This window comes from Canariomyces notabilis (genome assembly GCF_033297395.1).
Source record: "Canariomyces notabilis strain CBS 508.74 unplaced genomic scaffold N656scaffold_13, whole genome shotgun sequence".
Lineage (NCBI taxonomy): Eukaryota > Fungi > Ascomycota > Sordariomycetes > Sordariales > Chaetomiaceae > Canariomyces > Canariomyces notabilis.
This window is the reverse complement of record NW_027041835.1, coordinates 17,599-39,293: the sequence shown is the minus strand read 5'-3', so window position 1 is coordinate 39,293 and position 21,695 is coordinate 17,599. Positions and strand designations below refer to the sequence as shown.

Genomic DNA, 21,695 nt, shown 5'->3' with positions numbered 1-21,695 from the left:
TTCATGATCCTTGAACTTGATCTATACAGATACCTTATTTTAAGCACTGGAACGGTTGTCGTGCAACTACACGTGCTCATTGTAGTATCCAAACTCCCGGGACCGCGCCACCGAGATCGAACTCCAACTCCAAATATCAGGTTAGGTGATATTATGGGTGGCCGACTCATTCCCCTTTTAAAGTCCTTATCGGAGAGGCCGGGATGACCTTGCGGCTTGCCACGGCTGAACACTGGCCAAGTCGGCAAGACTCCCCGCCTTATCCGTTCCCGTCGCTACTCGCCTACCTAATTGCGCCATCCTGGATAAAATTCACACAATTCTTGGGCCGCTGCACACTCTGTGTCAGACGCTTCGACCGTTGTCAAATATTTACCCCCACGTCTCGACAACGACAAGGACCCCAAAGGCAGTGATTGACCAAACAAAAGCGTCTCCCACGGCGGATCGCCCGACCCGAGCAATGACAGCACATAGCGACCACCCCATCACAACGCCGCCCCGCGCCCCGTCGCCGTTGCATGGCTTCGGCACGCTTGCCGTGCACGCGGGATCCCCGCATGATCCCTCAACGGGCGCCGTCATCGAGGCAATCTCGCTGTCGACAACCTTTGCCCAGACGGCTGTCGGCAAGCCCGTTGGCGACTATGAGTACAGCCGCAGCAGCAACCCCAACAGACACAATTTCGAGACCATGGTGGCGGCTCTTGAGCACGCCAAGTATGCACTTGCCTTCTCATCTGGTAGCGCCACGACGGCTGTTATCCTCCAGTCGCTAGCTGCCGGTTCGCACGTCATCTCCGTGTCGGACGTCTATGGCGGCACCCACCGCTACTTCACCCAGGTTGCCAAGGCGCATGGCGTTAAGGTGACATTCACGCCCGAAATCGAGGTCGACATTCGGGAGCATATCACCGAGTCGACCAAGCTGGTGTGGATTGAGACCCCCAGCAACCCCACCCTCCGTCTAGTCGACATCCGCGCCGTGGCGTCTCAGGCGCACGAGCACGGCATCATGGTGGTGGTCGACAACACATTCCTGAGCCCCTACGTCCAGAACCCGCTCGACCACGGCGCAGATATAGTCGTACATAGCGTTACCAAGTACATCAACGGGCACAGCGACGTCGTCATGGGCGTTGCCGCCTTCAACAGCGACGACCTCTACAAGCGGCTTTCGTTCTTGCAGAACGCCATTGGCGCGATCCCCTCGGCCTTTGACTCGTGGCTGGCCCACCGCGGCGCCAAGACGCTGCATCTGCGGGCCCGCGAGGCCACGGCGAACGCGACGGCGGTTGCGCACGCGCTCGAGGCCAGCCCTCACGTCATCGCCGTCAACTACCCGGGACTGGACTCCCACCCGCATCGCAAGATCGCCAAGAAGCAGCACCGGAACGGCATGGGCGGGGGCATGCTCTCGTTCCGCATCCGCGGGGGCCACGCCGCGGCCGAGCGCTTCTGCCAGCTGACCAAGATCTTCACGCTTGCCGAGTCGCTGGGCGGCGTCGAGAGTCTGGTCGAGGTCCCCAGCAGCATGACGCACGCCGGCATCCCGCGCGACCAGAGAGAGGCTGTGGGCGTGTTTGACGATCTCGTCCGCATCAGCTGCGGTGTGGAGGACGCCGAGGATTTGAAAAAGGATGTGCTCCAGGCCTTGGAGCGGGCGGTGGCTGAGACGGCCAACTTGGGAAACGGCGTTAACGGAGCTAATGGGGCTGAATGAGCGTTAGACCAACCCCCACAAAAAAGGGGATTTTCCATTGCTGTCCGCCTTCGCTGGATGTTGGCGGGACGGTGCGCCTGCTTATATGGGCCATGGGTATGGGTTTCTTTTCGGAATTCGAATTCTCGGGAGCGCATCGCACATAAAGGGCAAAGTTGTTGATACGGGTCCTTACTTCTTAGCAGGATAGAGCGGCATTCATGATTTGTTACGATATATTCAATACTAGTGGAGGGGTTCAAGCATCGCTTGCAAGGACAGCTGGTCCATTCAGCTCGTACGTTTAATCTCAATCTTCATTTGTGCTGCGCCGAAACCCAGATAATCCTGAGGAGAACCTTTAGTTGTCTTCTGGCGGTAGATGCATGGGGTTGCTACATGCCGCAAGGGAGTTCCAAGAGTAGCGTAGCATAAGTTACCACTCTTGCCACGCATTGCACTAATTACTAGTACCTACCTTCGTTGTTCGCTGGTCTTCTACTGGGCCGAAATAACTAAACAACATCGAATACGGTAATGGAATACTGTCGCGAACAAGCAGTATCCCAGGCAGCACAGCGGTGGGCGAACGCCTCGGGAATGTTAGTCGGTAGTCCGGGCACCTTGTCTGTATGAAGGCGCGGCGCTCTCACGTCCCAAAGCAGATTCGTGAATGCCCAAGTTGGCCTACCTACTAGTACACTGATAGAGGAGTACCTATGTACGTATATACAAAAGTTACGGTACCTTGTAGGGAGCCAGACCCACGCCTGGCCCGCGACGGGATCGGGTGCCGTCCAGTGTTGCACCAACCTAGCGGACCGGTCCGGAACCTGTCATTTTCCTCCCCACTTTCCAGATATGGCAGGAATGGCTGCCTTGCTGCCTGGTGATGATGTGTTGGGGCCGGTTAGGACTCGCTTTCCTACCTTACAGTAGGAGCCCCTGATTTATAGATAAACACACAGGTCAAGACTCTGCTGCCTCGTTACTATTTCCATAGTAGGTCCTGTTGTAAATCACATCTCACTCAGCCTGGCATCGGCTATGTACTGTATGTACATACATCCAACTGAGAGGAGACTACCGTACCGTACCATCGCCCTTCAAACAACTCATACCGCACTTACAAAAAGCCTTGAAGGATGTGACAAACAACGACGCGGAGTCACATTACACCCACGCCCAGAATAAGATACAAAACTGAAATCAAAGCCGAATTCAACACTCAACACTATTAGGGTCCCGGTAACAAGGACGCTAGTACATCTTGGAGCTCACACTCCCTAACTGGGCCTGGTAGGTAAGGTAGGTACAATACACTTCGCAAGCACGCCAGACATCACAAACGAATACAGGCTCAGGTAGAAGCCACACTCCAGCTGCTGCTGCTCTGTGTGCATTGTATTGTAACTGCGATTAACCATACTCATTGGTACGCCCCAACCAAGCATGTCATCAGTCCAACTGGCAAAGCAATCCACAGCAAGGTCCCCTTAGATCCGAGTACCTGACCAGGGTATACCCTCCCAAGGAAAAGAGCCCTTCGTCGCCCCTTTCCTCCCTTCCCCTTTTCCGGAGGCGAATGAATTGAGCAAAAGCCCTCTGAGAGGTTCGCATGATAAACCAGACACAACAGTAAAAAGCCTTGCAAATGCAAATGAGCTAAACCAGTGAGAATTATCAATATTAGGTAGCCATTCCCCTGCGAGAAGACCAAAAAAACCAAAGAAAAGGGAAAACAAAGCAGAGCCTAAGCTCTTTCCCATCTATAAAACCGTGCCGTTTTAGCCTGGTCCTGACACCTGCCATCCAACCAACGCCACAAAGTGTGAGCATATTTGCAGAGTGATTGTATGCGAACAAGAACCGAACCGACCGCTCATGTAGACCATTTCCCCAATGATAGATCATATGAAAGCGGTGTGAAAGCAGCGCAGAGAGGATCGGAAATGCAAATACAAAATTGCTCCAAAATGCTGAGATTTCTCTTGAACATGATATGCAACTGTGCTGTAAATGTATAGTCGGTAGCTCAAGAATCGTCACCAGATGCAAGAGAAGAGAGATGAACACCAAACCAAGAAATGATATGATGTCGGTGATATTGCCTGCAGATGCACGGCAAAGGAGCCGTAAACGCCTGAACGTATGTGTCCCATGTTCCCGAGATTGCGCGGAGTCAAAACTGAACCTCTAGCCTCGGGCTCGCAGACCCAGTCCCTCGACGCTAAGCGTCGGCACTTCGACATCGCTCAGCCCGAGGACGCCCTCCTCCCGTCGGCGGTCCACGAAGCTGTTGCACTCGCCGACGACAATGCTCCACTCGGCCAGCGCCCGCCCAGCGTACACGGCGCCTGGGGCATAAACGCCCGTCGGCCGCTCCGGGCGAATGGCCGGGGCCGGGGCCGGGGCTTGGGCTTGTGGTGGGCGAGGTGCACGCTCGCCGGAGCCAGTGTCGATTGACCGGCCACGGTCTGATTCATCGCCTGTGAATCCAGACAGTGTCGCTATTGGAGACTGAACGCTCGACCTTGGTTGGTTATCCTTTTCGTCATCGAAAAGCGATATTGGAGTAATGTCGACGTTGATGCTTAGGGATAGACGCTTGTCAAGTGGCTTCGCCGCCTCCACAGGGCTGCGCGGCCCCTCCACCATTGACAATGGCCGAGCATTCCTCGCCTCGCTGACCAGTCCGGTTTGCAAGACCCCGCTAAACCTTCTGGTCACTGGAGGAAGACCGGGCGCAATAGGAGGTGGGCTGTCGCTGCGCAACGTTGCTACTCCCCCAACACTACTGCTGCCATTCAAGCCGGCGGTGCGAGCGCTGACCCTTGCCTGCGCCGGTGCTGGGAGCCGAGGCCGAGTTAGGATCCGGTCACGGGTTGGGCCGCAGTGCAGTGGCCCGCCTCCCGGGCCGGTCAGCCAGGTAAGAGTGAAGCGGAAGACAAAGGTTCCGGCGTCGAACACTGGCGCAGATCCCGTCGAAGAAACCGACTCAGAGGACGGCGAGACAGCCGTGGTGGGCGCTTGCTTAGGCGGAGTGGGTGGTCCTGGCGGATGGAAACCGTTCGGCGGGCCCGCACGGCCAGGCGTCCGTGACGCTGCTGTGTCGCGGCGAGCCTGTTCCAGCTCTTCTTCCCAGGTTCGTTTCGAGATCGAGCTCGGGCTCTCCTGCGACGCGTTAAACGGGAGGACTTTACCCAAGAGTGACAGCCTTTTCTTGAACGATGCCAAGTTGCTGTCAGCCTTGCTGCCATCGGTCCGGCTCTCAGTATTCCCGCCAAGCGCGCCACGATAGTCGGAAACAGGATCCGAGCAGGTGAGTGAGCTGGAAGTCGAGTCGAAGCCCAATCGCAAGGGGTTCTGGGGAGGTTGTACCTCGGTCCGGATGATCAAAAACCGCTTGCCCGGGGTAGGATAACAAGGCGCTGTTGACGGATGCGCCCGTCCTTTAGCCTCGGCGTCTTGCTTTAGCCAGAGATAATGAGACCACACCGTCTTCAGTCTCTGGGATGCCGCAAGAAAGATCTTGATATCCACTTCGTTGGCACTGCCCGAGTCCCTGCAAATCCGCCAGCAAAGCAGGCGCATGTAGTAGGCGCGAACCATCGGACTCCAGTGATTAAAGAACTTCGCAAAAACCTGGTCAGTCAGCAACCATTCCAGGCACAGCGCCTCCTTGCGAGCAGGGTCTGCCGTAATAGCGTCCCAGACTGAGAAGATGAACGACATGATGCGAATCTCAGACATTGTGTTGTTCGAATCCATGATCATCTTGCCGACTTCGAACCAAAACGGCCAGTCAATGTAGTTGACTGGTCGGGATAGGCCGGCATGTTCAAAGTAATTCGAAGGAGAACATCCCTCTGTCGGTGTTGTCACGATGCCGTCATTCACCGTGCTCTGAAATGCGTTGAGCGTCACCAGCGCTTCCTCGAGAAAGTCGCAGAGCATGAAGCAGGCTGCATGCTGAAAGCGCGGGGTTTTCTTGGTCGCCGCCTTCGCAACGGCCATGACCGCCTCGGCAAAGGTATGTTTGATCTGTGGCGAGACACCGTTGGGGTTCTCATCGAGCATATCCTTGAGCAAGACGATCAGACGGTTCTCGTCCATTCCCCTCAAAAGATTGCCAGGAAGTGGAGGCGCAGTCAGCGCAGCATCGGCACCGTGAAGGACATCAGAAAGGGGTGGACCAAGCATGGAGTCTATGGAAGCCTGACGGTTGATGGTACCGTCCAAAAGGGACAAGAGCTGCGCATGGACTAGCACAAACCCCGGGACCCGCGCCTTTTCCACTAACGGGAGACCCTCGGGCATGAACTGCTCGGCGAGAATGTAAAAGTATTTGCAAAATATGAAGACGAGGTCCGTATCGCCGCCCCGCCATCTCGACACCCAGGGGCCATGCCAGTGGATCTCGGCAAGCATTAGAGAGGGCTTCGGGGCCAGGCGAAGCTTATCTGCAAGCCCCTTCACAGACGACCAGCCAAGCTTGTGCAAGTGCGGCGGGAAAAGGGCCACTAGGTCATCGCTTTCGCCTCGGCTTCTCCTCGGTAGCCCAAATTCGTCTGCAACCCTGCGCAAGAGGTCCGCGTTCACCCTCCAGAGACGGACCAACACATCGGCAATGCCAGGCGCAAAAAAGAAGGCATATGCGCAAGCCTTCCCACACCAATTGACAAGACTGAGAGGGGCGTGCCGCATTGACAGCTTTTCGACCACTATCGCCATCTGTGTCGTAAGGTTTGCGACGAACATGGTACGAATATTGTGCTCGGCCGACTCTGCAAGGAGTCCATCCATATCGCTATCAACACTCGACTGCGTCCCGGACCTTGTTCGGACCCTTTCCCTGGGACAACGATCGACCAGCGGCTGAAAGTAGCTGGTACATGACCTCCACTCGGGTCGCGTCATGATCATTGTTATTGCTTCGAGCAGCGTCGGCCTGTCCACCCCCGCGACTGGCTGGAGAACGGGAAAGGAAATGCCTAGCGAGGCTACGCTCGGTCCGAGCCCAGCTGGTAGTCTCGAGTTCCCGCCAACCAGCATGGCTAAGAGGCCGTTCCACCACTTGTTCAAAATTCTTACTCTGTGGTCGACGTTTTCGGGCGTCAAGATGGACCGATCTGAGTTTGACGGGTGGTAGGCTGTGCTGCGTAGAAAGGGCATCAGGATGGTCCGGACAACGCCCATCCGTGCCGCTGTTGAGTTCTTCGCGGCCAATCCTGCGAACTCGTCATCTAGCGTTCGAAAGGTTGCCCAGAGAGGATCGCGCGAGCTGGGGTGCGACATCGTCAGGTTCGTTCCGGCCGCGGGTTTGGGCGTATTCTCGGAGGCGGTGCTAGCGGTGGTTGCGTCCGTATCCAACTCTGATTCCACCGATGAGTCTCTTTGGGACGAGCTCTGGGAGCTAAGACTGTTACAGGAATCATTGTGTCCGGACGCTGCAGAGCTTTGTGTTTTGAGAAGGGTAGCCGCGACACGAGAAGGAGTGGAGACGGTAGCGAAACTGGCATCGCTCGATGTCGATGTCTGCGTAGACGACGGCTTTACAGCGAGCGCGGGAGGGGTTCTAGAAAACACGCTTTGCGGTTTCTGTTTTAACCTTGTCAGATAGACACTTGCACGACTCATAGCGCGGTTCTTGCTGCTCGAGGGCTCGACGATAACGGGTGTATCGTCGCCGGTTGGTGGACCCGGGGTCAGCTTCGACTTCGATGTCGACCGACGATCGGTCGAAGAGGCACGTGGGCCGCCTCGCGGTTGCTTAGGCTTGCTGGGCGGCGACGGAGACCTTGACTTTGAGATCCAAGACCGCTTCGCAAAGTCGGCAAAGGACTCGACAGTGCTGGATCTTTGCAGGGAGCGCCCCGCCGGAACATCGTCAGCCATGGTCGTTAGATTCTGCTCGGCCGGCCGTTTTGGGCAAGATTCATGAATGGTTCGAACATCGGGACTTGATTTTGAGCTGTGAAGCCATGAGAGAGGGCGGTCGATCATCGATCTACTCCTGCTCCGGCCGTGTTTGCCGGTACTTTCGCCAATGTGTGCAGCCCGGTTTCCCTTGTCCGTCTCGGTTCTGGTGTCGATCTCGGGCGGCCTTTCTCTTGCGGTTGCTGGTCTAATGGGGGACACCTCGACGCTGCTGGTGAAGCCAAAGCTCCGCTCAATCTCGCTAGTCAGGTCGAAAGAAGGTAGATCGAAAGAGGGGAGACTGGATAGGCGTTTGAAACCGGCCGCTCCGTTGACGGGGGTGATATCGAGAGGCGGGGTCTGCTTGGAGGAGGCACGGGCAACACCCAGGTCCGACACAGAAAGCGAACTGCGAAATGATGGCGTGCTGCTGGTGCTGCTGCTACCGTAGCCGCTGCTACCATGACGACTGCTGGGGTCGATGGCCTGAGAGGCCACCGTAAGGATTGGACCACTCATCTCATGGCACGGGCAGTGGTGATATAGCCCAAGCCCTGTTGCGCCCAGTTGTCCGCCTTCGTGGTTGGCAGTGGTTCGCCAACAACAACTTGTCCAGTTTCCCCAACGTTACTTCTCGACAAAAGGAACGGAAACCCAGTTGGGCGGGCGACGGCGTAATTGGGGTTGTCAGCACAGCAAGGTCGGACACCCGAACAGGGAAGGGGGATTAGGCAGGATGTTGCCGTGTCTGCCGGATGTTGGCAACAATCAGGGAACTCCCCCTCGCACGCTGTAACGCTGGCCCTGCTGATCCACTTTCAAAACATATTTCATCCAACGTTAGATCCGTAGTTAAGGTTATGGTTCTTTTATTTCCTTCTAGGAAAAGTCTCGGTTGTTGGAGGACCGGGAGGATGACGACGCCGCTGCCCAGTGCGGAAAAAAAAAAGGGTAACAACCTGAAGGACTTTGGGAAATGGTGCAAAATAAGAATGCTGAAAGAGGCCGAAAAAAGACGGCGAGGGTCTCAGATCGACTGCGGATCGCAGACTTCCTAGGCTCGGCAAGCGAGACTTTAATACACGTATCCAAGAGTGATGTAGGCATGTCCATATCCGTATGTACATACATGGGGGAAAAGGCTCTGCCTGAGCAATTCAGCTTGACTCGTGCTAGCTGAGTTCTGTGCCACAGAGGTCCCTTGCTCTCAGTTGGCTCAAAGACCAATGCAAATCTGGACGGGCACAGACCAGTGCGGGCACCCAGGCTCAAAACCCATGCACGCAAGCAATTGACGTCGTCGATCCAAAAACCTGAAAGCAGAGTTATATTTTCCAACACTAAGGACAAGGGGAGGTAATGTTGGACTTTGAATTGTTTGCCGAATTAGTGTATAGTACGGATGTACAGCCAACCAGAACTAAAGCCAATCAGTCACTTCTGAATTGTTGATCTGATCTGAAGACATTGCCAAAACCGAGTCAGGTCAGGACATAGATGTTCCACTCAAGAATGGACCTTTTGAGATACGAATAGTCAAGAGACGAACTGGCAAGTTAGGACGAGAATCTTCCGGTTCTCGCTGAGGAGGGCCAGAAGAACCTGATGAGGCTAACTAAGAGGGAGTATCCCTGTAGACAAGGGATGTGCCAAGGGGGTTGGGGAGGCGCGCTGTTGCAAGTGAGCGGTGGGGTGAGCTTCGCCGGGCATGGCCATCTGCCGGTCTCCGGTCTACGACCGCCGACGGCAGCTTCAAGGTTGCCGAGAGCACAGGCCCAAGTCATGACCGCCGCCTCCTTCTTGTCCCAGACAACATTGTAACAACGAGCGCAGAAGCCATGCACGTGGGGAAGATATACACCCTAAAGGACGGGAAGCATCGACTAAATTTACACTAGGATCTGGAACTGGATCGGAAGCGTTTACGAAGAATCACTTCCAATCGAAATGTTTCTGTGTATTGCTTTCCCGAACGAGGAAGGCTCGGGGTGGGGGGGCTAGGTATTTAAAGTACTAGTCGACACTAACGCTAGGATTTCATGTGTGTACCTTAGGTAGTGTACATCCTGTAGCTAAGCTGTTGCATCGCTCCATCATCAGCGCAAAGAGTTCAGCTCGCTCAGGTACCTAGGCTCGGAAACAACGCAGCGACAAACGCACACTAACGTCACTCGTCCCCATTATGATTATCAAGAGGTTCGGACCGCAACGCCAAAAGCCCTCCGGGAGATCTTGCAGATTGGCACCGGTTCAGCCGAGTGAGTGTCCAGACTTATTACGCAGCATCCTAAGCCGTTCAAAACCTATCGGTAATAAGCTGGGTATGTACTCGTAGTACGGATATCTCATTACAACATCTGGCCAACGTACCAAGAAGGGTGTAGATAGCCCAGTTGCTGTTCAAGGTAGAAAATTTGAGGCTGGCACATTGGCTGGCAGGATGATGCAAATGGCTAAGAGAATTAGCACACGGAATCGAAGACCTGAGAATATGCAGATCACACACCATCTCGAACCCGACAATGTGGGCACGGTCCTCATGCAAGACCGGACAGTGGACACCGCTCACCTCGTCGTCTTCACCTCAACATCCAACTTTCACAATGGCAGGCTTATACCACGACGGTCGCGCAACGGAGCTACCGTCCTGAGTCCTGTCAATTATCCCATAACTTTGAACGTTAACTACGAATACTTCATACTTTACATACGATTGCCCGATGGGCCGGAAATACCGATCCTGGTCCTACCGAGAGAATTTGAGCTGGCATGCTGCGCCAGCACCAATGTCTCAATCGGTCCCGAATGGCTATGTAGCAGCTAAAAAGTCCGTCAACATTGGAGGCTGAGGGACAGACTTATTGGGGAGCAATTGGACGCGCGACGCGCTCGCTCGCGGGGGCGGGGCTACAAGCTGCAGCATGCACCGCAGTGCACGTACGAATCCGATGCATATGATTGCCTGCTGTATGCGCTGGCAGGTGCCACATGGAGTCCCCGCGCGCCTGTCCGCGCGTCCATGGCCAGATGAAGATACGCAAGTCGATTCTAGGACTCTGACAGTTCTTTCCTTCGCAGACCTTTCTGCATAAGAACTTGGAATCCCCCGCAGGCGCGAGTATTTGAGTATTCCATTCAAGTACGGAGTATTGTATGTACTGTACAATACAGTACAGGACAACCAGTATTCCCCCGCTTACTACATACAGTTCAATGCTGGTTTGTTCGTTAGCGCAGAACTCCCGACAAGGGTCCTGGTCCCAAATTCAAAAAGATCTCTCTCAACACTGCAAAAAGCTAAGTCAACACAAGAAAATAGAGCTTCTAGTAGAACTCTGAACCGGCGTTGGATTCCAGTCCTAATTGCAGCAAAAAAGTGGCTGTTCTGAAGTTGAAATTCGGATTTTGGGGTTGACCCTTGCCTGTAAGTCAGGCGCTAGCGAACAAACCAGGGGGTATTGTACAGGGGGTGGGGCTAGGGTTACTACCGGCGCAGATAGCACCACATCGAGTTGTCGGATTGCATATGCCTGCGGTAACCCTGACCCGGCTGGGCGTTTACATTAGGTAGCGAATAGAACACTCCTACGAAGACATCCATAAGGCGCGCAGAGGATTGTGCATTCTCTTCTGGATGATATATATACTTCCAGGTTGCGTAACTTTATCATCTTGCCGAAGGGTGCTGCGGGCAACCGCGGATGCTGCTTCAGAGCGTCTTTTGTACTTTATCGCACTACTGATTATAAGGGCCCCTACGCTTTTATTAGACGGACAGGCTTCGAGCCGACAAGTTCATCAAATAAGGTACCGTTGGGTGTACGGAGTAATGAAGCACCTTCCGAGTTACGCTGCAAACATCAACATTAACACCGACGTTGACGTTGATAATGTTCTTCGGTTGCCTTTTGCCACACCCAAGCCCGCGGTCGTAGCCCTATGCCAAGCTGCTCCACAGTGACATTTTCTACACCTTTCATTGGCTCTATTTCACTACGAACCCTGAAGGAGGGAGGTCACTGCCCCTGCGTGATTGGCTAGCCTGCCTCGGCAGCTGCAACATCGACAATGGAAAGGTCTGGTACTGTACATACCGCAGTTCTACACTACAGCAGTCTACAAGGCGAAAAATCTCCAACATATATCAGTGACTCCGTTCCTTTGGGATATCTGTATTCTTACTACAATGCATCAGGATCACAAGTCCATTGTGCACCTTCTGTCCTTCCCGTGCGAGTGAAACCTGAAAATTAGGCACACAATGGCTTCGATCGACAGTCTTCCACACCAGACAGACACAGACACCAAGAGCAAAGACAACGATGTCATGGATCCGAGAAGCGATGTCGAGAAGCAGAGCAACCCAGCCCCAAATGGCCCTTGCGAGCCGCCGCAGCCCGCGCACTCCGTCTTTAAATCGCTCGGCCTCCTCGACCGCTTCCTAGCAGTCTGGATCTTCCTGGCGATGCTGATTGGCATCCTCCTCGGCAACTTTGTTGGCGATGTTGGACCGGCGCTGCAACGGGGCACCTTTGTTGATGTTTCGGTGCCCATCGGTATGTGCTTCCCATGTCTGAGCAAAAGCAACCAAGTGTAGGATGCTAATAGTGATGCCGGCGAAGCCATCGGGCTGCTCGTCATGATGTATCCCATTCTGTGCAAAGTTCAGTACGAGAAGCTGCATGTGGTCTTCAAAACGAGGGAGATCTGGATCCAGCTCGGCTTCAGTGTTATTGTCAACTGGGTTGTTGCGCCGTTGGTCATGGTGAGCAAATTGGCAAATATGCCGCCCAATGTCTCCCCTCAGGGGCTAACATAGCACAGCTTGGCCTCGCTTGGGCTTTCCTTCCGGACCAGCAGAGTCTCCGTGAGGGCCTCATCTTGGTGGGAATCGCGCGTTGCATTGCCATGGTTCTGATCTGGAACAATCTCGTATGTACCCTTCCCTTTTGCTTACATGATCTCGATGCTAACTGTGCGCTCAAAGGCCGGCGGCAACGGTGACTACTGCGCCATCCTGGTGGCCGCCAACTCGCTCCTCCAAATCGTGCTATTCGCCCCCATATCTCTCCTCTTCATCCGCGTCTTCAACCCCGGCGGAGAGAGCGCGATCACCATCTCGTACTCAACAGTCGCCACTTCCGTGGGCGTCTTCCTCGGAATCCCCCTTGGCGCCGCCATCGTCACCCGCCTGGGGCTACTCCTTCTCATTGGCCCCGATCGCTACCAAACCCATTTCATCCGCTTCGTGGCTCCTTTGTCGCTGATCGGCTTGCTCTTCACCATTCTTGTCCTGTTTGCTTCGCAGGGTTCCCAGGTCGTGCACCAGATTGTGTCAGTCGTGCGCGTGGCCGCCCCGCTGGTCGTCTATTTCTCACTAATATTCTTCGCAACGCTGATTGCGACTAAGAGAATGGGTTTCCCATACGGCTTCTCCGTCACCCAGAGCTTCACGGCCGCCAGCAATAACTTTGAGCTGGCCATCGCCGTTGCCGTGGCCTCGTTCGGGCCGCACTCGGATCAAGCTCTGGCGGCGACTGTCGGGCCGCTGATTGAGGTGCCCGTGCTGCTCGGGTTAGTCTACGGGGTCCGGTGGTATGCCAGGAGGACTGGGTGGAAGGAGTAAGGTGATGGAGTGTTCTCAGGGTATCTAAAAAGATATAAAGGTGAGCACGCAAGTTGGGTTCCGATTAGGGATTACTTAACTAATGTGTACTTAAGTCTTCCATCTGCAGGCTATCATATTTTTGGTGTTAAGCGAGTCTTTCAACAACAAACCGCCAATCTAACTGTCCCAACCGTGGTTGTCTATAGTCATGGAGCGAGCTGTCATTGCCGTGGCGTTAAGACGTACCTCATATGCTCCACGCTGTTCCCAGCACCACATGCACATATATAGATCCCAGGATACCCGCACAAACAGCAAATAGCGTCGAGGCCTCGCACTCATATCAACCCTACGAAATCATCCACCTACAATGGCCTCCATTTCTTTCGGCGTCAACAGACGGGTCGAGTGTGGTGCGTGCTGGGAAGACGTCGAGGAACAAGACTCTATCACAACGCTCTGCGGCGAACTCTACTGCGCCTTCTGCCTCCGCGCATGGTTCTTCGACGTGGTGAGGGCAGTTGATTTCACAGACTTCCCCCCAAAGTGCTGCGTCAAGCACCGAGATGCCCTGTTCCCACTGAACCCAGACGGGCCCATGGAGATCATCCTCGCAGAAGATGTTGCTAGCATCCTTGGCCGGGACCTGGTCGACGCCTACCGCGCAAAGTATGAGGAGTGGAAAACCCCCGACAAGACGTACTGTTCCGGCTGCGGCAAATTCGTCCCCGAGCGACATATCGCGTCGGATGCGGCTCGCTGCCCGGTTTTTGGACACGAAACCTGCGCGAGATGCAAGGCGGATAAGCATCCCGGCGACTGGTATGTCACGTACACCCATGCATGCTCCTATTTGAAGCTCCTGGGATTCTGGGAAAAGGGACTACCTAGTATTGCAGAGTGCAAGAAGTTGACTGACAATTTCTAACAGTCAGCCCGATGAAGAGAAGAACAAAGTCGAAGAACTGGCCAAGGAGCAGGCCTGGTCGAAGTGCCGCTTCTGCGGGCAGGTGGTGGAGCGTGTCGAGGGTTGTTATCATATGATGTTAGTGATCCCCGGCCCTTGATGGGCCAACTGTCCCGCCACTACAGAACATAAGTGAGTTGACTGGCGATCTGTTGCTACAGCTGCCGCTGCGGTCACGAGTTTTGCTACCTCTGTGGCAAAACCTGGCCAACGTGTCCCTGCCCCGGCCGGCGCTCCAGAACTAGAACGCGTTCTTGGAGGAGCACTAGACATCACAAGGTCGCCGGGCGGGACAGTTGTCTCACTCGAGTACCGATGGAAGGCCATTCTTGAGTGCGAGCACCCGGAGCAGGGGGTGGCACTCTCAACCGTACCACGAAATCTGCATGATATGCGGCGAGGTGGAGAGGGGCTCGTAAGTAGAGGGACTGAGGGTAACATGAAGGGGAGCAACTAACACGTTGCGCAGCATCTTTACATGTATTGAGTGCGGCTATCGTCTCTGCGGTTTATGCAAGAAATATCTACTCGCCAAACGCAGCTGAGCCGGGCAGGCAGTACTGTCGGACGATGGCCCCGACTCCTACAGGTGGACTGGGAGGGATATTTAGTACGAACCAGAACCAGTCGAGTATACGTTGCATTTCCTGTGGCTTGTCACTTCATACCAGTTTCCATCCACAAGTGTTCGAAGGACAAGCGATTCCAGGCTTTGCCACACTATCCCATTGAAGCAAGCCTCACAAAGCGACTTGAATCACTCCTTTCCACAATGGCTTAATGCATAACCTCTTACAGCAGCAGAAGGCTGGGCACGATGGCAGGGTTGGGCTTGGGGAGCCGGGAACGGTGTTGCAGACTCAGGGGCTGCTTGGAACGTGAGGCCGATACACCCGGCAAGAGCAACGGCTACCTCGGCCACGACCCCATTTCACAGCCCGCTTTTTGGCTATAAGCTGGCAATATTCAAAATCTCAGAATGCCAGAGCTCACGGCTCTCTTTCTACTGGAGCACCGGGTGGCAGGCGATGGCTGCTGGCCGTCTTAACGAAAAGGGGGACCTGACAGAAAGCCCCCGAGCTTCTCACAGAGTCTCAACCCTGCCTCGGAGCAAGCGCGATGCAACTGAAGCGCAGGTCCTCCACGCCAGAGTCCGCCACCAGGTTGACAATACGCTTCAGGCCGAGCGCCAGAGCCTTCGGACTCAGGACATCGTCCTCGGGTCCAAGCTCGCCTCGGTCCAGGGGTCCGTCGCGGCAGCCCTCAAGCTCCCAGAGATGCCCGTTCGCCTTGACATAAGCAACAAAGTGTTGGCCTCTGTGCGCATGGGGCGTCCCAGAGACAGGCTCGGCCGTGTCCCCCATCGGGGCGACGGACCGGTGGGCTTCCTCAAAGGCTTCGCTGTCGTGGAGCAACTGCGCGCGCTCGGCGCGGGCCAGCGGCATGGCGTCGTTGCGCAGATGCTCCAGGGTGCTGCCCGGCAGGATGAACTTGGCGGCGGCGCCATTGATGGCGCAGTGCAGCAGCCCGTACGAGCCGCACGCGTCGCCGATGATCTGCTCGAACCAGATGATGGGCTGTTCGCCGGCGTCGGCTGGGCTGCCGTCATAGTATTTAGCTGGGTCACCGAGTGCCGCGTCTTCTTTTTCGCGGTCTTCTTTCCAGGCCGGGGTGAGCGGGATGATGGTGAGCAAGGCATATACCGGCCGTGGGATATGTGCGGACAGCTCGGGCTCGTCTAGGGAGTAAACGTCATAAAACGCCAGGTCGTCGGAGAGGCCGAGCTTCTTGGCCAGGGCGTTCATCACTTCCGGGTTATTTTCTGTTGGGTGGACTTTAGTTAAAGGTGACAACTGCTTGAACTCCTTGCACTAACCGAGCATCGTAAAGTGCTTTCGGGCCATCTTGTGCAATACGATACGCCGAGATATTCAGCTTCCCAGGTTCTCGAGCCAGTCTTTCAACTCAGCTAATTTGGATTTTGGAGGTTTCGTGAATAGCCGCGAGAGGGGGTAATGGTTCGCGGGCTGGCGATTTAAAGAGCTGGAAGCTTGCATTCGCTCATGTTGCCATGAGCGCGTAAGCGTCTCTCTGCCTGAAGAAGGAGCTCCTGCCTGCATGTCCTCCTTACTCTCTAGGTAGCACAGCATCGACTCGACCGTAGTGGGCTGCAGGGCTGGAAATATACGGCTGGATCCATTGTGACCGTGTTCAACTGCAGCATGCCAGGAAGGCTACCGTGAATGATTACCTACCTTCAAGAACTGTGGTGTTTCTCAAAGAGTATTCTGAAGGAGGGCTGAGCTTGTATGTACAGAGTGCTTGTGGAGGTCTGGAAGTACATGTACTCCGTGTACGGAGTACTGTACATACATACATTGCTTACCGGTATAGCGATACACTAGTTCTAAAGTAGACTAGTAGACGCATATGCCGATGAGCTTACCCCACCCTAGGGATTGCTACAACAACCTCGACGCGACACTCACTTCCAGCAAACGGCCGGACCTCAAAAGCTCGGTGCTGATTGTATCTTGGAGAAGGATTTGCGACAGCCTCATTATCTATGTGGATCTGGCCGTATAGAGTGTGTCTAGCCAATTTAGAAATATATCGACCTCAACTTTGAGCTTAAGCCCAGTCCGCTTCTTACACGATGACATCATAGCAAAAGTCGACTCAGCTTCCATCCTCCCATCGACCTCTTGAGGGACCATTCGCTGTCTGAAGTTCAGCCCCAACAATCAATGAGGTAGAGATGATGGCTTAAGCTCCAGGGGACCAACAACTCCCAGTGGTCTGATGCTCGCAGTCATGTCCACCCTTCCCTCCCTTCAAACGGAGGAGCTGCTCCCATGAGCCCACTGCCATCGTACTGCATAATCTGCTGCACATTCAAGCCCGTCTGATAGGCTCTCCAATGTGTACTCCAAACAGCGGCAACCCACGGCTGCGGGGTCGAGCTAAGACATCAAAGTACTGAGCTTGACGATGGAACTTCTAGATTGCTGCAAGCTCCAGAGTTGGCCGCCCGGCCGCTACTTGTACCTCCTTAAGGCACACGACTTGGGGTAGAACGTCCCCTTCCCCGCAGGAGGGCTCCAGACCATAACCCCATTTACTGCCAGACAAACGGTGCAATTTCTCATTGGTGAAGTCATCATGACTGACTGTAAGGCGGTCCAATGGCACCGATGCCCCATTCAATTCCCTCGCCTTGACAGTGTAGATTAGCATCGACAGGATCGAGCAGTAAGATCGAGAGCTCACATGAGAAGCAGGGCGGAGGCGTTGGTAATCCGTTACCAGTCTCGAGCCAGTACTGAGTAACAGTTGTTTTGCCCTCCGCTTTGTCCGCCTCCTTATAACCCCGCTCCTGCCCTCCCTCTTCTGTCTTGTGCTGGACGATCATCAAGCTGTTCGACTCTTTGCCACACGGACTGGTTGGCAGAAACGGAAGCCCCCAACAAGCCATTTTAAAACCTCCTGAATCCATCAGGAAGCAACTCCCCATTCCATAGAATAGCCATGGCCGACAACATCCCCTCGGGTACCGAGTATCGTACCGGCCGATCCGACTCTACCTCCTCGGCCAGTACGGCAGCTACCCAGGCAACCTTCTCGCCCAGTGCAACAGCTGCCCACGCGGCTGGCTTCTCCACGCCCGTTCGGCGCCGGGTAGGTTCTATCACTTACCCGCACACCGGACCGCTTCAGATCCATTATGGGACATAAGTTGACCAAACCACCTTTTCTGAACACAGTCCTCAGGCCACCTCTTCGAGGGCCTCACTGCTCAGAAGCGCAAAGACGACCCCGCCTCTGTCGCCCGGCGGCAGAGCTTGAACGAGCAGCGGCCGCCCCCAGGTTTCATCGGCCAGATGTGGAACAAGTATGTCATCTTTCAATATCAGGTTCTGAGCAGGCCTAGCTAATGCGGCATGTCCACCTACTTTTGTTCAGCTGGGTGCGCGGCAACAAATAAGACAGCAGCCTGGGCAAATACCAGACCCTGAGCAGGGCTGGAAGACCTAAGCTGTTTGCTTAGTTTTACCTGTCATCAACAGTCTGTTATCAGTCGGTTATCTTGTCTGGCGTTGGGTTTTGGTTAGCGACCACGAGGCGTTGGAAAGGTCCTTGTCTTTGTAAGATATTCAAGATTGCACATATGCACACTGTATGTACATCATGGAATCGCCGGTTGATCCGTTTTATGGAGCTAAGCGCAGGACGTATCACGGTTATCGTTGTGGTGACGGCTCTCGGGTATTCTGTACCTGTCCTCTCAAGTGCCTGCCTCCACTACACACCTGACTGAATCAATCAATTTGCCTTGATGATACCTATGCGTTATCTTTGGAATTGAAAATCCTCGTTCGGGTGTTGTATACCGGCGTTTATGCGCTCCCGGTCAAGAGTTCCTAAAGGTGTAGCACTAGCAGTTAGCAGTAATCATGAAGATCGCCTGTAAAGGCTTGGTAAGTGTCTGGGAGCTTTGCTCAGCGATGCATATCCAGTCTGGGAGGGGCAGTTTGACTGTGAGCATCGGGTGGGACATTGGATCACAGCAGGGCAGTGAAGCATCACGGGAAAGGCTGGGGAATGCCAAGAGATGATCCAACAATCAGGACGTGAGGTGCAGAACCGAAATGACTCATTATCGGGGTCTCAAAATGTGAGTGCTATAAACTGGGAAGAGACCACTCATAACCTGTCTGGGGCAGAAATCGTCAACGAGACAGCAAAGTGCTTTTCTGCTTCACCCCGAGAACCGTTCCCCCAAACGCCGTCGAAACCGTGAAAGAATAGGGAGAATACCGCGACATCGGGTCTGATCGGCAGGGTATCGACGTGTTTCGGTGCGCCTAGATCCGATGTTTCTCGTTTTCTGTAGCATATTAGTATCGCTAAGGCAAGAATTGATTGTGGTTTTGCTCTCTGAGCTTACCGAGCCGAGAGTACAGCATGTAGAGCGCCATCCTGTTGCACTCCTCTGTGCCAGTGATCGTAACGAGGCGCTCATTGCTGTTGTCCTGTGGTTCATTAATCTTAATTACGCTGCCACTGATCTGCCGAATCTCGTTGATCTTCTGGCCGCCTTTTCCGATGATGGCGCCAACCATATCGTTCGGAATGTAGATCTGCTGAGTGAGCGGGGCTCCGGGCATGACACCACCGACAGGCACCGGTGCCCCATGCGGACCGACATGAGGCTGGGGTCCGACATGGCCAGCATGGTGGGGTGGCACGTGCGGGGCCGCACCATAGACACCGGCGGGTTGAGCACCATAATGCAACGGGGCAGGGCTGTGGTGTGGCTGGCCAGGGTGGCCGTACTGCGGAGCATACGGCTGGGGGGGCATATGATGGCCACGGGGGTCCGGACGACCCCGATTGTAGTGATCGCGATTGCCGTAGTTGCCGCCGGCGGGCTGAGGGGCATAAGGAATTACCTGCATTCCGCCCGGAACAGCGCCAGCTGGGCCACCACTGCGAGTTGCATAGGCTGAAGCCGCAGCGCCACCAAAGCGCTCATTGAGCTGCTCTAGGAGTGTGCTGCCGACGTAGTAGGTGGCGATATGAACGGCATCAGCCACGCCCATCACAACCAGCGAGCGTTCCGTAGACAGGGGAAGGCAAGAGTCGGACGCGTTAAGCCGGGCGCCCGATGCTTCCTGGATCTCTTTAATCCGGGAGCCGCCCTTGCCAATGATGGATCCGATAAGGATATGAGGAATGAGAAGACGAAGCGGATAGGTCTTGGAATGCTGATTCGAGGGCTCGTTCAAGGGCTCGTTGTTGAGCGTTCGAATAATCAAGCCGAAGGCCTGCAACTGGATTAGCATCAAGGTTTGCAAAAGGGAGATGCTGCCGTACCTTGGCAACAGCGTCGACGACACCGCTGACTGTGAGAATACGTTCCACAGCGCCTTTTTGATAGTCGCTGACAGTGCACTTGGCACCAGACAGCTGTCGGATCTTGGAAACATTCTCACCACCCTTTCCAATTATGGTGGCGGCCTCGGGACTCGAGATCACGGCGCGAACATGGATCCAGGTGGTCTCGTCGTGGCTTGCCGGGGGAGGATTTGACTGGGCTTGCGATGTGCTGCCACTGGCCGTGCTGGTGATGCGTTTGGTCTCGGGGGCATCGGGAACAATCGTGTCACCCTGGACGTCTTTCACGTCCGATTTCTCTCCGTTCGGCTTGGCCGTTCCGTTGGCCTCTGAGGTTGAGGCCGGGGCGGCAGAGGTGTCGCCATTGCTGGCAGCAATCGGCTCCGCAGTCTCCTCTTGATCTTTGATGACCTTGTCCAAAGCTAGTCGCTTGGCCTCGGGCTGATCGGTGCGAGACGGAGAGGATGTTTCCTCAAGGGGCCGCTTAGCGGACTGAGTCGGTTGCGGTGATGCGGACATTGTGGGTTAGATACGGAGTCTTTCACGTCGCGAAGGAATGCTCTGTCCAATTGCCGTGGCGCTCGACGTTCTTTCAATTGAAGTATCGCTGTTATCTACACCTTGGGGGTTTTCCAAAGAAAACGTGCAGGTGTAGTGGTTGAGTGTACTCAATTCGGGCGTCAAGCTGAAAAGATGAAGCTCTGAGTGGGTCGATGAAGTGAGAGCCCTCGGGCGATGCTGTGCAAAACGGGGCAGTGATGGCGGAAAGACGGAAAGGCTGTGGTTTGAGGCGCGTGCAGTGATAGGAGAGGTCCCAAAACCCGACCGAGGTTCTGTGCAGCAGCGCGCAAACGACTGGTGATTGGTGACGGTAACTTGTCGAGGACAGCGCGCGGTGGACGAGAGATAGACTCAGCAGGGGAGAAAGAAAAAGAGTAGGAGAAGCTGTTCCAACGAGGTGAGGTGGAAGGTTGCGTAAAGGTAAGAGGGCGTGGAGTGAAGGCAGCTCTTGGTGGAAGCACTCAAGGTATCTCAAACCTTTCTTTGCCCGTCAAGCCAGCAAACACGGCTTGATTTATATTCCGAATCGGTTCAGTTCGTTAGCTCGAAATTGCGGTCTTCCGGTCTACTGCGAGGCTGCTGCCACGCTACGACGAGATGGAGGATTGCCGTTCGGTCAGCGCGATCAGGAATTGCGCGCGGTGGCAAGCCTAAAGTATCGCTAGCGGTCGATCGCGCAGTCGAGCCGATGGCGAACGAAAACCACTTGGAGAAAGAGAAGGTAGGAGGAGTAGGAAATGTGCTCCTTGGTTGCTCGACAAACCGTTGAAGAGCAGGAAACCAAGCAAAGGGGAAGTTTGATACTGCTGGGGAAACGGTTGTCTCGAGAGAAGTTTGGAGACGCCTGGCAGGAGAAACTGCTGAAACCTGCGTGGAGGGCTGCAGCCTTGTTCACCTGCCTCTGCACGGTGCACGGGACCCTGTCCAACGAATGATCGGCCGGAAGGCACCTTCTACTTGAGCTGGTGTGAGTGGGGCCAAATCTGGTTGGGTTGCACCGCTGCACTTCATCCCATCCTCTATAAAATGACCGCGTCGGG

The 21,695-nt window shown here is 54.9% G+C and overlaps 7 protein-coding genes across 7 annotated transcripts; 4 read left to right on the top strand and 3 right to left on the bottom strand.

Annotated features, from left to right (window-relative positions):
• Nucleotides 1-463: 463 nt before the first annotated feature.
• Nucleotides 464-1,723, top strand: N656DRAFT_711074 (uncharacterized protein; the record flags this gene model as incomplete). The annotated part of the gene is made up of 1 exon (XM_064811725.1): nt 464-1,723. The coding sequence occupies one exon, from the start codon at nt 464-466 to the stop codon at nt 1,721-1,723; it is 1,260 nt and encodes a 419-aa protein (XP_064669346.1).
• Nucleotides 1,724-3,898: 2,175 nt separating this feature from the next.
• N656DRAFT_710836 (DUF1765-domain-containing protein) lies at nt 3,899-8,140 on the bottom strand (the record flags this gene model as incomplete). The annotated part of the gene is made up of 1 exon (XM_064811704.1): nt 3,899-8,140. The coding sequence occupies one exon, from the start codon at nt 8,138-8,140 to the stop codon at nt 3,899-3,901; it is 4,242 nt and encodes a 1,413-aa protein (XP_064669345.1).
• A 3,808-nt stretch (nt 8,141-11,948) lies between these two features.
• On the top strand, nt 11,949-13,247 carry N656DRAFT_710908 (arsenical-resistance protein ACR3; the record flags this gene model as incomplete). Its single annotated transcript, XM_064811710.1, has 4 exons — nt 11,949-12,177; nt 12,244-12,386; nt 12,446-12,553; nt 12,609-13,247. 4 exons carry the CDS (start codon nt 11,949-11,951, stop codon nt 13,245-13,247), a joined length of 1,119 nt encoding a protein of 372 aa, XP_064669344.1.
• A 352-nt stretch (nt 13,248-13,599) lies between these two features.
• On the top strand, nt 13,600-14,529 carry N656DRAFT_710924 (uncharacterized protein; the record flags this gene model as incomplete). Its single annotated transcript, XM_064811711.1, has 3 exons — nt 13,600-14,051; nt 14,161-14,274; nt 14,358-14,529. 3 exons carry the CDS (start codon nt 13,600-13,602, stop codon nt 14,527-14,529), a joined length of 738 nt encoding a protein of 245 aa, XP_064669343.1.
• Nucleotides 14,530-15,290: 761 nt separating this feature from the next.
• N656DRAFT_789962 (cysteine proteinase) lies at nt 15,291-16,001 on the bottom strand (the record flags this gene model as incomplete). The annotated part of the gene is made up of 1 exon (XM_064816825.1): nt 15,291-16,001. The coding sequence occupies one exon, from the start codon at nt 15,999-16,001 to the stop codon at nt 15,291-15,293; it is 711 nt and encodes a 236-aa protein (XP_064669342.1).
• Nucleotides 16,002-17,724: 1,723 nt separating this feature from the next.
• Nucleotides 17,725-18,181, top strand: N656DRAFT_798663 (uncharacterized protein; the record flags this gene model as incomplete). Its single annotated transcript, XM_064817791.1, has 3 exons — nt 17,725-17,874; nt 17,961-18,088; nt 18,160-18,181. The coding sequence occupies 3 exons, from the start codon at nt 17,725-17,727 to the stop codon at nt 18,179-18,181; spliced, it is 300 nt and encodes a 99-aa protein (XP_064669341.1).
• An 880-nt stretch (nt 18,182-19,061) lies between these two features.
• On the bottom strand, nt 19,062-20,613 carry N656DRAFT_768952 (eukaryotic type KH-domain (KH-domain type I); the record flags this gene model as incomplete). The annotated part of the gene is made up of 3 exons (XM_064813664.1): nt 19,062-19,084; nt 19,145-20,024; nt 20,074-20,613. 3 exons carry the CDS (start codon nt 20,611-20,613, stop codon nt 19,062-19,064), a joined length of 1,443 nt encoding a protein of 480 aa, XP_064669340.1.
• Nucleotides 20,614-21,695: the final 1,082 nt, after the last annotated feature.